This window comes from Nansenia antarctica, assembly GCF_963989245.1.
Source record: "Nansenia antarctica genome assembly, chromosome: 14".
NCBI classification, from domain to species: Eukaryota; Metazoa; Chordata; class Actinopteri; order Argentiniformes; family Microstomatidae; genus Nansenia; species Nansenia antarctica.
This window is the reverse complement of record NC_137684.1, coordinates 18,067,060-18,079,559: the sequence shown is the minus strand read 5'-3', so window position 1 is coordinate 18,079,559 and position 12,500 is coordinate 18,067,060. Positions and strand designations below refer to the sequence as shown.

The window sequence follows — 12,500 nt, the reverse complement described above, 5'->3', positions numbered from 1 at the left end:
CGGCCACACCAAAGAACTCGCAAGATTCTCTCAGCTTGCAGGGAAGACCCAAGACGGAGGGAAGAAGACCGAAAAAAGTGAAAATAAAAAAGTCTAGCTTACGAGACTAGCCAAAGACCAGCTAATCTAGGGTCCTAAGCCCCCGACGCTCAGATGACGGGAGAGCAGGAGGGAACAAAAGAAAGGAGAGAATGAAGGAGAGAGAGAGAGAGAGAGCAGAAGAAATAAAGCACTAGGCGAAAAGAACACGGCTCTCGTTTTATTCTGTTGGGATGATTTTGAATTTGTATTTGTAGAACTTTATTCTTTGTTGATAGAATTCAAATACTGCATCGCGGTGGAGGAAGGCCACGAAAAAAACGAACAAAAGAAAGAGAATGAAGGAAAGACAGCAGGGGAGGAGAGGGGCCGAGAGGGGAGAGGGCCCAGATCTCATGCCCCAAAGATAGCCCCTGACACCTGGCCTTAGAGATGGCCTTATCACAGCCCTCTAAGCCCCCTAGGCCACTCTGTCTAAGAGCTCCTCCAGGCCCCTACAGCAGGACCAGGCTCTGAGAACAGGCTCTGCTCTGGCCTCTCCCAGACCCACATCACTGATACAGTGTCCCCAGTACCACTAAATATACATCCACCAGCCACCAGCCCACACAACACAGCCAAGGCATTCCACTGGCATTCCAACACTGTTCCCAGTTCTCCACCCAGCTGAGGCACTGAGACTGACATGCTCAAAGGGATGGTGAGGATGATGATGATGATGATGATGATGACGATGATGATGATGATGATGATGACGATGATGACGATGATGATGATGACGATGATGATGATGATGATGACGATGATGATGATGATGACGATGATGATGACGATGACGATGATGACGATGTGTGACTTAACAATGTGCAATTCAATTCAATAAATAATACTGCACAGTTTCACGGACACGCCTCAGTCTACTTACTGCAAAACAAATTCACTTGTGTGAGCTTGTATCTCAAAGTATTATGGCAAAAATGCAACTGATTGAAACTGAAAAAAAAAGGGAAAAAAAGGGCTGAATTAGTCTATCAAGCTTAAGTGGTCAGGTTTCAACACGTCCACGAGACATTCGCTAGACGCTAAATCTAACCCTCGCACAGACAGGCTACAGAAAACACATCGCATCAGTAGGAGAATCCTTGCCATTGTATTCACTGACTCACACTTTGCACAGAAGTGTCAGAGAGAGGGAAAAGAGAGAGAGAGAGAAGTAAGTAAGAAGTAAAATTAAGACACGTATGTAAGACGTGTGTGCGTGTGTGCGTGTGTGTGTGTGTGTGTGTACGTGCATGCGCGCGTGCATGTCTGTGTCCGTGTCTGTGTGTCTGTGTGTGCGTGCGTGCGTGTCTGTGTCCATGTCCATGTGTGTGTGTGTGTGTGTGTGTGTGTGTGTGTGTGTGCAATGCGTGCGTGTGTGTACACGTGTATGTGTGGATTCTCAGGATCTGGCCTGCAGGCCACAGTTCCTCATCCAAAAAACTACCTCCGCCCTGAGAGCACACTGCTCCAGACTGTCAGTGAGCCCATCAACTAACGGCACATACACACTCCACACCTTCTGAACACACACACACACACACACACACACACACTGACAGTTCATTCACACCCTGACACACAAATGTCCACTCCCATTATTCTAGAGTGACACAAAATGAGACAGCTATCTCCATAAGATTCACACGAAACAGACGTGCTGGCAACGAAAGGCACAGCAGTGAAGAATGCCTCTTCCGATAACTCTTACGAGCATGTTTCAAAAAGATTTTTAAAAAAAAAGACTTTTCCCTTGCCCATAGCCACAAGAGCAGTCGTCCCCCCCCCTCCCCTAACGCACATCTGGCACATCGAAACATTCCTCATACCTTGATCAAAACGACATCCACTGTTCTCTCTCCCTTGGCACACAGACTGTACCTCCGCTTGTGTCTCTCGTACATGACGGCCCACAGTAGTGAGAAGCAGTAGTGGTTATGGTGAGAAAGGCTCTGTTAGATCCCAACATGAAGACCAGACCGATAGAGTCCCTCCGTGGACGTTTTTGGGGGAAAATGAGCAACTCAACCCCACATCTGCTCAAGAGAACCAGCCCCCTTAGACCAACCCCTCCCTCCCTCCCTCCCTCCCTCCCTCCCTCCCTCCTTCCCTCTTCTTCGTCTCTCACAGAAACACTCCTCCCTTCCTTCCTTCTCTCGCTCTGTCGCCCGCTCAGCTCCAGTAGCCCGTCCCTCCTTCTGCCGCTCCTCGGCGTCCCGTCTCGGCTGCTTTTCTCTTTCTCTGCGTGTCTTTCTCTGCGTGTCTTTCTTCTCGTCTCTCTTCTCGTCGTTCTTCTCGTCTTTCTTCCTCCTACGTTTATTTCCTCTGTCCCTGTGACTTTCTAGCGAGGAGAGTTGTAAAGTCTCAGCTGTGTGCTGTGATGCTGAGCAGTGGGGTGGGAGAGAGAGGAAGAGAGAGGGTGTCTATGGAGACCGACTGATAAGGAAGCCAGACAGTCAGCCAGCCATGAGAGACACACACAAACACACACACACACACACACACACACACACACACAGTGGGAGATGGTCTCATACACACAGTATATTCCAGAGTTGGAAGATAGGCTTTAGCCTTCTCACTGGACTAGCATCTCAAAAACCTATCGCTGCTCCACCCCACCCCCCAACAGGATTAACGATGAGATCATATCCCCACTTTTAAAACATCACCGGATGTCAAAGCTCAAAAGTAAAATCTCAATGTACTATAACGCGTCAGTCGTGTATTCTAAAACCTTGATCTCAAAACGGAAGAGAAAGAAGCTGCATTCTTCTCCACGACACAGAGACAAGCAGTCAGTCAGGGGCAGCAGGAAAGGCTCGGCTCCACATCTGCAGGCAGTCATCGACGGACTCTCGGGCGGGCGGGCGGGCGGACAAAACAGCTGGAGCCATAGCAACGGTAACACACTGTCCACATGACGCACGGATCGGAGAGAGAGAGGGCCTTGAGAGACCGCTGGGGCTCCTTCAGTCTAACTGACTCACACACACACACACGCACGCACGCACACACACACACACGCACGCACATGCACACGCACAAACGCACACACACACAGAGGGGAGCCTGGGTAGGAGAGTGGAACACTGCTCCATACAACCCCTGGTGGATAGAAAAGGGCTTGGGAGTGGTATACAGTACGTTCAGTGACTGGTTGGTGTGGTACACCCGTAGGAGTGGTTGTAGTGGTTGTGACGGTTGGAATGGTTGGCGTATGACACGACAGGAGTAGGGGTCGGAGAAGTATACATTACAACTGGCCTATAAGGAGTGGGAATCCCTCAACTCAGGCCTGGAATGTTCCCTATGGAACTCGACGACTCCCAACCTTTGGAAACACTGGGAACGTGTACTGACAGATGATGGGAGGGAACCCCCAGCCTGAGCCCTAGAATGTTCCCCGAGGCACACTCCGACGGCCTACGTCAGCTTTTGAGAGGAAAAAGTCTGTTTCGCGATGCAGATTCAGGGCGTTTTTCCAGTCACCAAATGGTCATTGGCGCGAACTATGCCAATAGAATAGAGTGTGGAAGAGTGTTATTATTAATATGCAAGTTTAGTTTCTCCTATTAAGGTTTTGGGATAAGCAGGTAATTTGTGTTATGGCTGTGATGCACAGAGAGCAAGCAACGACATGACAGAGTCAGACAAGCAGAGAATACAGAAAGAGACAGACATAGATACACAGACAAAGACACAGACACACATACAGAGAGACACACACACACACACACATGCACACACACGCATGCACACACACGCATGCACACACACACACGCACACACACACACACAAACTCACACACACACACACACACGCAAACTCACACACACAGACACAGACACACACACAAAGCACACACTCACAAACTCACACACACAGACACAGACACACACACAAAGCACACACACACACACACACACACACACACACACACACAGCACAAACAAAGCACACACAAAGCCAAGGCTTCCTGTTTCTATAGAGGCTGATCCCAGTGCCCCGCCTCCCACCCCACCTGACCTCTATACCAGTAAACACTTCCATATTTCCTCCCGCAGCCTCTCCTGCTGCACTGCGCTAACAAAGACGTGAAGAGCTGCTGGCTCGTACTTTACCACCACAACAAACTCAACTTCAGTCACACTATCCAACCTACTGTTACTGATAACAACCGTGTTCAATCCGAAAATGAAAAATTGAAAGAAAAAAAAGAGCTGATGATGAAACTATCAACAGAATGAAACATATGTAACGTGTATGTACTGTTTTAAGGATCAACCGACACAAAAGGCGGAGGGTTAGGGTGGGGGCTGAAGTCGAAGGAGGTGGCAGTGGAGGAGGGGGGTCAGGGTGGGTGTGTGGAGGGGGGGGTGGGGGGGGCAGGGGGAGAAGGGTTCTTTGTAAGGCCAAGGTGAATGTGAACCTAGGAGGTCTCTGGGTCTCTAATGAACACACACTTCTGGAACTCTGAGCCTGGGATGAACAGAATGTGAAGGAAGGTGGTGCTGCTGGGTGGGGGGGGAGAGGGAGAGAGAGGGTCTGTGGCAGACACAAAGCTTCATAACAGTCCTCTTTGGGGAACCTGTAGAAACTCTCATCATAACTTAATAACTCTCTAATCATTAATTTGTCACTGTGGGTGTCCAGCGCACCACCCCAGCGCAATGTCAAAACACGCCAAATCCCTGTAAAGAAATATGTATAGTCCATTTTGTTTTGTGTTAGCATTAATTCAACATGCACCATGGACAGAGCTGACGAACCAGACATCTGGAAGTGGTTATACCAGAGGACACCACCAGGGGGCACCTAAGGATATGTTTGGCAACAAACAGCACAGTTCAGATTTTGGCATAGGCAGCAACAAAACTGTCTCTCTCAGTCTGAGGACTTCCTCTCTCGGCTGTTCTGGAGCTCAGCCTCCGCACTCAATATTCTCGTGAAAGATTACCTCTTGACATAACAGTCATACTAACTTCCCCGAAACGGTGACACGGGCGTGAACGAAGTGAATTCCAAAAACCAAAACCCAGAAATTATTAACCTGAGCTTCCTGTGACAATCTAACGTCAAGGCTGAGCGGATCTCAAGTGTGTGGCGTTATCTTTCTCATTGGCTGTCAAATCTATTGTCACCACCCGTGCGTGTCCGTAGCCTGTATGAAACCTGAAGGTGATGTTAGACTGCCCTCTGTTGGCAGTAATCATCATGTCACTCCGGCTTCACCTCCCTCCCTGTCACAGCCGAGGGTACTGTAAGGCTTCTGACAGGTTGTTATATGAACCACTAAGGCGGAAAACACATCACTCACTTTCTATCATCAGATCACACAACAACACACATCAGCGGAGGCAGATTGAATTAGACAGGAAGAATCCGAAGCATGTCATCTGCTGTCACTCTACCTGGCAGGTTCGGTTAGCTTCGGGTAAGAGAGTCAGGAAAACAAAGGGGAGGGGGAGGGGGGGGGACAACAACGCTAGCAATGCAGCAGGGGTTTGTCAGAACCCAGTGAGAGAGCTAAGATAGTGTGGGCCTAGCCCTAGCCCTACATGCCTGCCGCCACTCCCCCGATAAGCATGAGTGCCCTACAGCCTTGTCACATTCTCCAGGGGGGTGAGGGGGGAGGGGGGGCAAAACAAATCACAGCTGACAAAAGAGTCCACGAGGACCGATTGAACCTTGTATCTCAACCAGGAAGTAAATCGTCCTACAGTACCGTAAGCAAGGTTACCGTACGGTGGTTTTGTGGTGAAAATGTCGGTCAAAGACAAGCGCTTTTGTGTGATTTGTTTTGTCAGATTGTGGTGTGATTGCAACATGGGTGTGAGGTGCCACAGCCATGTGTTCATGTGGGTTAGATATCCTGGGCTGGAGGAGGAGGTGACGTCGTCCCCAGTCACACAGTCCTTGTGCTGCTGACGACGCCGAACCAAAACCACAGCATCCCTGAGGTGGCAATGTCCATATCTACAGAACCGACTCGGACCCTCACCCATCATCAAAAAGGCACTATAGCCGAAACGTCAGGTAAAATAGTGAAATAACAGTAAATCACACTGTCGTAAAGAGTATAACGTGCAAGTTCCATTCGCTTTACAAAGTCCCTCACCCAAATACAGTAGGATAGACACACACACACTGGAGGCTTCAATCTCAAAACAAGCTGGTCAGAAACAGTGAGAGATCTGTCGAGTACAGTTAGGAAACAGTAGGAATATGTCTCCCAGCAGCAGGCAGCAGACCTGGTGTTTCTAGAGCTGTGAGCCGTGGCCTGCTGATGGCCTGCTGGTGAGGACGTATCCTGCTACTAATCACATACTTCCTCCCTTCACACCACTGCTGCTTTTGCTGCCAGAGAGGAGTGTTATCTTTCACTCCCTCCTATCTCTCCCTCTCTCTCTCTCTCTCTGTCTCTCTCTACTTCTCTCTGCCTTCTCTCTCACTCGTAATAACACCCTTCTGTCAGGGGGTATCACTTTCTCTCCCCTCCTCCCTACGCCTCCTTCCTGTCTCACCCTCTCAACTCCTCCTCTCTCACCCATGACATCATCCCCCTCTCAGGAAAATACAGCCTGACACTGAGGTCATCTGTTCTGTTCTGGTTGAAAAGGGTAGGGCACACAGACGCACACACACACACACAAAAAAAAACACACACACACACACACACACACACACACACACACACACACACACACAGTGAACTGCCCGGCCACAGTTTTCCCATATCTGCCCACCTGACCTCTAGAAAGCAGAGTTCAGCACTCCAGGTTGAGACCTGCGTCATATTTACGTGGACTTTCCCAAAAAGTTAAGGAAAAATTAAGATGATTTATGAAAAGAGGATTTATCTAAGGAGGGGTCAGGTGACACCGCCAGCAAATACGACTACTTCCCAGACAGAAACCATCTCCCTCCCTGTTCTGAAAAAATCCTAGAAATCAGAGACTCAAAGAGCGTATCGACTTTGTGCGAATTAGAGGTGATTCGCATCGAGTTTATGTGAATCAAGACGTTTCCAATAACATTTCTCATGCGAATCATCTCAAACTGATGCGAATCACCTCGAAATGCGAATCAGAATGTTTTATGGAAACGCACCTGATGTGACTTCACTGATTACCTGAGAGGTGAAGGGACTGGGGAAGGGAAGGGAGAAGTTCTTCCAACGTGCATCTTGGTCTGTGACGGCGCATTGATAAACACACGACACATGAACTCACCTCTGCTGTGTCTGTGGCTCCGGTAGTCTCCTGCTGCTCTGTCTCTTCCCCCTGGGCTGGACAGGCGTCTGTGTCTGAGGAGGGGGACGACACACAGGTGAGACCAAGAAAGAGGACTACAGAACCTAACCAATGACCTGAAGTATTGATGTTCACCCTCATTTAGGTAAATGAATGAGAACCCCTGACCATGTAATAATATACACCAGTTATTACTGTATTTATTTATGAATGTGTCCAGATGACAGTTCAAAACATCAACGGAGAATGACAAGAATTAGAATTTGCCATTTAGCAGACACTTTTAATCCAAAGCAATTCACAATTACAGGGGAAATTCCCGAGTAACTGAGGGCTAAATGCCTTACTCAAAGGCACACTGGTGGTAGTGTGGTTTCAGGCAGGGATTTGAACTCACAACCTTCAGATCACCAGTCCAACTCACTATCCACTAAACCACCACTAACCCGACAAAACATAATCCTCTCATAAGATTAAAACAACATTAAAAGATAAGTTCCGTTCAATTGAGAGAAGGCATACACTGTAGCTCTATAAGCTATGACAACCGCCTTTGGACAACAATAACAACGTAGCGGTCAGGAAGAGAGCTAAGTAGCGGAAACTCAGTTCTACTGTAGAACAATGATGTGTCTGAACATGTGTCATCACTGCGGTGCTATTTCAGGGTTCGCCCCGGGATTGGTGAACAGTGTTGCACGGGGTTGCATTATCCAAACCCGACGACTCGCGTTCACTCGTGTCCAAATGCGCAAGAAAACATGTTTATTTTTAACAACAATGTTATTGCCGTTCAAAGACAGAGTGACTCTATCATGAAGTGAAGTGAAGTGAAGTGAAGTGAAACTTTATTTATATAGCGCCTTTCGTACACGGATGCAACTCAAAGCGCTTTATGAATCATGACTAAATATATAGTTACATTTTCATTGAAATGCTCACATAGTGGTGTCCATTCATAGAGCAGAACCCTGTATGTATACCATGTAGTGTACAGATGATGTGGTATAGAATCAGAGAATCTCACTAGTACTGCTTCAGACAACCTCCATGTGAGTAGAGGCCTGGATGGGCCTGGGTGTACAGTACTCATGTGCTTCCAGAGCGGGGCTCACCAGAGGAAGACCACCCTCCAGCCCACCTCTATTTACAGAGCCTACTGTAATGATCTGCCAATGACATCATTGCTTGGACACACTGTACATAAACATGGTCCATTCACACAGACCTCTAAACTCGACGGCTTTGCCCCCTTTTCAGCTCAAATCGGGGACCTCAATATGAGCAAGCGGCCAGAGTGTATAGTTATGTTTGTTGAATATAAAACAAGCATATTTTTATATATCTTTCTAGCCTAAATAGTTGAATGTATGTAGACAAAACATTGGGTTTCCAATCCCATTTCTATCAGATCCTGTTCGTGATGGACTGTGAAGTAGACATCCAGTCTGTCAACACACAGCATGGACAAAAGACTGGCACGTGGCCATTGGCCATGGATGACAGGCACTTTTAGCAGAGCAGTAAAAGCTCACACGTCGCTGAACTCATGGTCACATGCTCACGGTCATACGACAATGGCCTCAGAGCTGGCTCTGCATGGTTGTCAACAGCACTTTAGACTCAATACAGAACACTGGGCCTGAGTCTAGCCACAGTAGTACACTGGCTGACACAGTCTAGCCGGTGTTGCAGTACAAAGATAGAGAGAGAGATCGATTATGTGTAAGAAAACGATGCCCCCTAAAAACAAATGACTAAAGTAAAGTAAACAAGGACAAGAGGCCTGTCAAGTTCTCATGTCAACTTGCCTTGTACCATGCCCTTTGGCTCAAAATGTTTTATGTGCGTATGATCATTTTTAATTAATCTTGGTACGCAAATCAATGCTAAAACATTACAGTACGGACATGCGGTAAAAGACTCGTATAAGCAAGTTGCACAAGTTAGCCGTTCTTTTCTGTTGGGAACAGAAACCTTACCTTTCACCGGCCCGTCCGACGTCGTGACAGCTTCGGTACTCTCCACTTCACAGTCCGACGTTCCCTCGCAAACACTTCCTACATCCACGTTCTCCGGCGTGTTAGAGGTCCGTAGGCCTAAGGACGATCCTCTGTCGACTTCCACAACAGACGTGTTCTCTCCGCTCAGGGCTGTTCCACTGTCTAGCTCCGGGAGGGGAGTCAGCTCTGCAGGACTCAGGGCCATACCACTGTCTGCACGTGTGGGTGTGGCGGAGGTCGAGTCACCGGGTGTATTCGCAGGTGTGGCTGGGATAGCCGTGTGATGCGTCAGCTCTGAGGAGCCCTCTGGGGGGGAAGAGGAGGAGGAGGAGGAGGAGGAGGAAGAAATGACCTCACCACTCTGCTCCTTCTCTCTCGGGCTGTCGGTAGGTCTGTCCTCGTGGTATTTCTCACACTCCTCTTGACACCCTCCCTGCTGGGTCAGACTCCCCTGGAGTCCAGCCTCCGTCCCGTCCTCTTTCCTATCTCCGGCTTTAGACGGACCGCTGCGTTCGTCTCCCGGTCTGAGACCAGAGTCTACCCCTCCCTTTGAGGGAGCGTTGTCCTTCCCCTCACCCTCTAACTCTACCGGCCCGAGGGAGAGAGCCGGACCCTCCTCTGACTCAGCCTCGGTGACCTCCGTCACGGCTCCGGTGTCTTTAGAACCGGTCAGCCCCTCTCTGTCTCTCTGCTTACAGTGGCCCGCGGTACTCTCCCGTACCTGCTTTACTAGCTCTAGCTGTGCTACGGCCGACGCTATCGCTACCGTGACGATGGCTACCGCGGTGGCCGCTATCTCCTCGCTGCGACTCCGAGACTCTGTCTCTCTGCTCGATGGTCTCTCTGCTGATGTCACACGCTCCGACGTCGGAAGCCGGGCCTCCGGTCGAACCTCCGCGGACGGCGACTGTACAGACGCCGTCGTCTTCCCAGAGTTCACTTCTTCTCCTCCGCCGTCCTCGGACGGGTGCGAGAGGGTGTCCGTGGAGCCGGTCGTCGGTCCTGCCGCCGGTCCACTCTCCTCGCACGAGACGACGTCGGCTGCGACACGGCCGTCCCCTAGCCCCGGGGTCCCTACGCCGCTGTCCTCTCTCTCCTCAGCTGTTCCCTTGGCCGAGTCAGACGACGGCTGTTCCTCACATTCCTGGCCGTCTTCGGGGGCGCCGTCCTGCCTCGGCGAGGGGGAGACATCCCCAGTGCTCCCAGCTGGCTGCTCCGTAGGGCCGGGACCCGTCAGCACTGGTTCACTGGGCCCTGGTGCTGTACTGTCTGTGTGCGCGTGAGACTCTGGGTCCGTAGAGTCCGTACCGGGAGCGTGTCCGTGGCCGTGGCTGCCCCTCCGCCCGTCGTTGACGGCGGGACTCATGCTTTGTGTGTCGGTTCCTCCGTGGCTACTGTGTTCTGGCTCAGAGCTACCGTTGGTCTGTTGGTCGGGGTTTCCTGCTTCTGTCTCTGGCTGCTGTGAACCTCCCCCCCGCTCTCTCTCTCTCCTCCTCCTCTCCTCAGACCCCCAGCTCTGGCTCTGCTGCTGGCTGTTATCAGCCCGCTGCTCGTGCTCCTCAGAATAACGCTGCGTCACCGCCGCTGCTTCCTGTCTTTGTTCTGCCGGGTCCTGTGACCGCGCTGGCTCGGTCGACTGTGAAAACGCTACCGCCCGAGTAGCCTCATGGTGGTTCGCAGACCCTGTCGTCTGCAGGGTACGGTCACGGTCACGTTCGTGTTCACAGGCCGCCTCGGCGTACTCCACGGTCTCGCGGTCGTGGTTGTGGTCACGGTCGTGGTTGTGGTCGTATTGACCGTTCTCCACGAGACCTCGCGCAACGATCTGAGACCAGGTGACGTTGGAGTCTATCTCCTGCCCGTTCCTCCCCCCCTCCTTGTCCCTCCGAGCCCTGGCGTCCCCGCCGCTGGAACCGTTTGTATTCCTCTGGCCGGCCTTCAGGGGCTCGTGCCCCCCCTGCCCCCCCTCCGCGTGGGGCTTTTCCTGGTCCTCCAGGGACTGAGCGTGGCCCATGGCAGGCGTGGTGGTGCTCTCCAAAGCTGGAGCAGCTAGATCCTTATCGTCCGTCTCAGGCTCGGTCTCAGTCTGTGTTCTCCTCTCTTCCTGGTTCTGTCTATCGTGCTTGGCCAACGCTGCTGCTGCTGCTGCTGTGGCCTCTGTGCTGCTGCCTTCGCTGGCACTGATTTGGGCTCCTCCTCCTCCCTTCTCCTGCTGCTGCTGCTGCTGCTGCTGCGCTCTATCTGCTTCCTCCTGCTGCTGTTGGCTTCCACATCCACAGGATGGCCCGCTGACAGACGGAGACGGAGTCTCGCAGGAGTCTCGCCACCGCAGCCGCCGCCGTTTACGTTTATCTGAAGCCTTCCCAGAAGTCTTTACTACTGCTGCTGCTGCTGCTGCTGTTGCTGCTGCCTCAGTAGGGATCGCCCCCTCCCGTTCCCCTGCCTCTGGCTGGCCGTTGGGACATGGCCCCGCCCCTCCTCTGAGTTGGCCGTGGGTGGGCTCGGAACAGACGTGCGTGGGTGTCGGTGTGATGATTATGTCACTTGTTCCTGGTGTGGTACTCAGTACTTCTGATGAATTCTGGGACGCAAGGTCTCCCTATAGTTACAAAAAGAAATAAAGTGTTAGTTATTGTCTCACGAATTGCATTTTACAGTAGTAGCATATTGTTAGTGTTACAACATAGGTAAAGGCAACTTAATGTCAAGTGTAAAACATTTTGGTGTTACAAACATTCCTACCCTCGTTAGGATAAACACAAACTGATAACCCATAGTGAACCTTGTTACACATTTGTGACGTTTTGACGTTTGTCATGATTTATCTGCTGTGAATATGGAAAATACTAAATATCTATGTCAGTAAATCAAGAAACAAGAGACAGCTAAATATTTACAAGTACTACTGAGTAAAATGGTGATGATAAACTAGAAAAGGACGTTCAATAGAAACTTTGAGAGCTTGCTTCGCTGGCAAGATTAGGTTTTTCCAAATGATATGTTTACAACATTTGCATAATTCATCTTATAAAATGAATTACTTGCTAACCTAAAACTGGCAAGGCAAGGCAAGGCAAGTTTATTTGTATAGCACATTTCATACAACAGGGGCAATTCAAAGTGCTTTACATACATTATTTAAAAATACAGCAACTGGTTGCT

At 50.3% G+C, this 12,500-nt stretch overlaps 2 protein-coding genes across 2 annotated transcripts in view; both read right to left on the bottom strand.

Annotated features, from left to right (window-relative positions):
* Positions 1–11,318, bottom strand: part of LOC308170408 (A-kinase anchor protein 13-like) — a 47,615-nt gene extending 36,297 nt beyond the window's left edge. The window contains exons 1-2 of the mRNA XM_080545201.1: positions 9,318–11,318; positions 7,315–7,388 (exon numbers count right to left, since the gene is read on the bottom strand). Of these exons, the coding sequence (XP_080401327.1) occupies positions 7,315–7,388; positions 9,318–10,704 (1,461 nt within the window). The 5' untranslated portion in view covers positions 10,705–11,318. The remainder of the gene's footprint in view (positions 1–7,314; positions 7,389–9,317) is intronic.
* Positions 10,730–12,500, bottom strand: part of LOC308169922 (uncharacterized protein) — a gene marked incomplete at both ends in the record, with an annotated part of 23,351 nt that continues 21,580 nt past the window's right edge. The window contains 2 exons of the mRNA XM_080544655.1: positions 10,730–10,739; positions 10,847–11,937. Of these exons, the coding sequence (XP_080400781.1) occupies positions 10,730–10,739; positions 10,847–11,937 (1,101 nt within the window). The remainder of the gene's footprint in view (positions 10,740–10,846; positions 11,938–12,500) is intronic.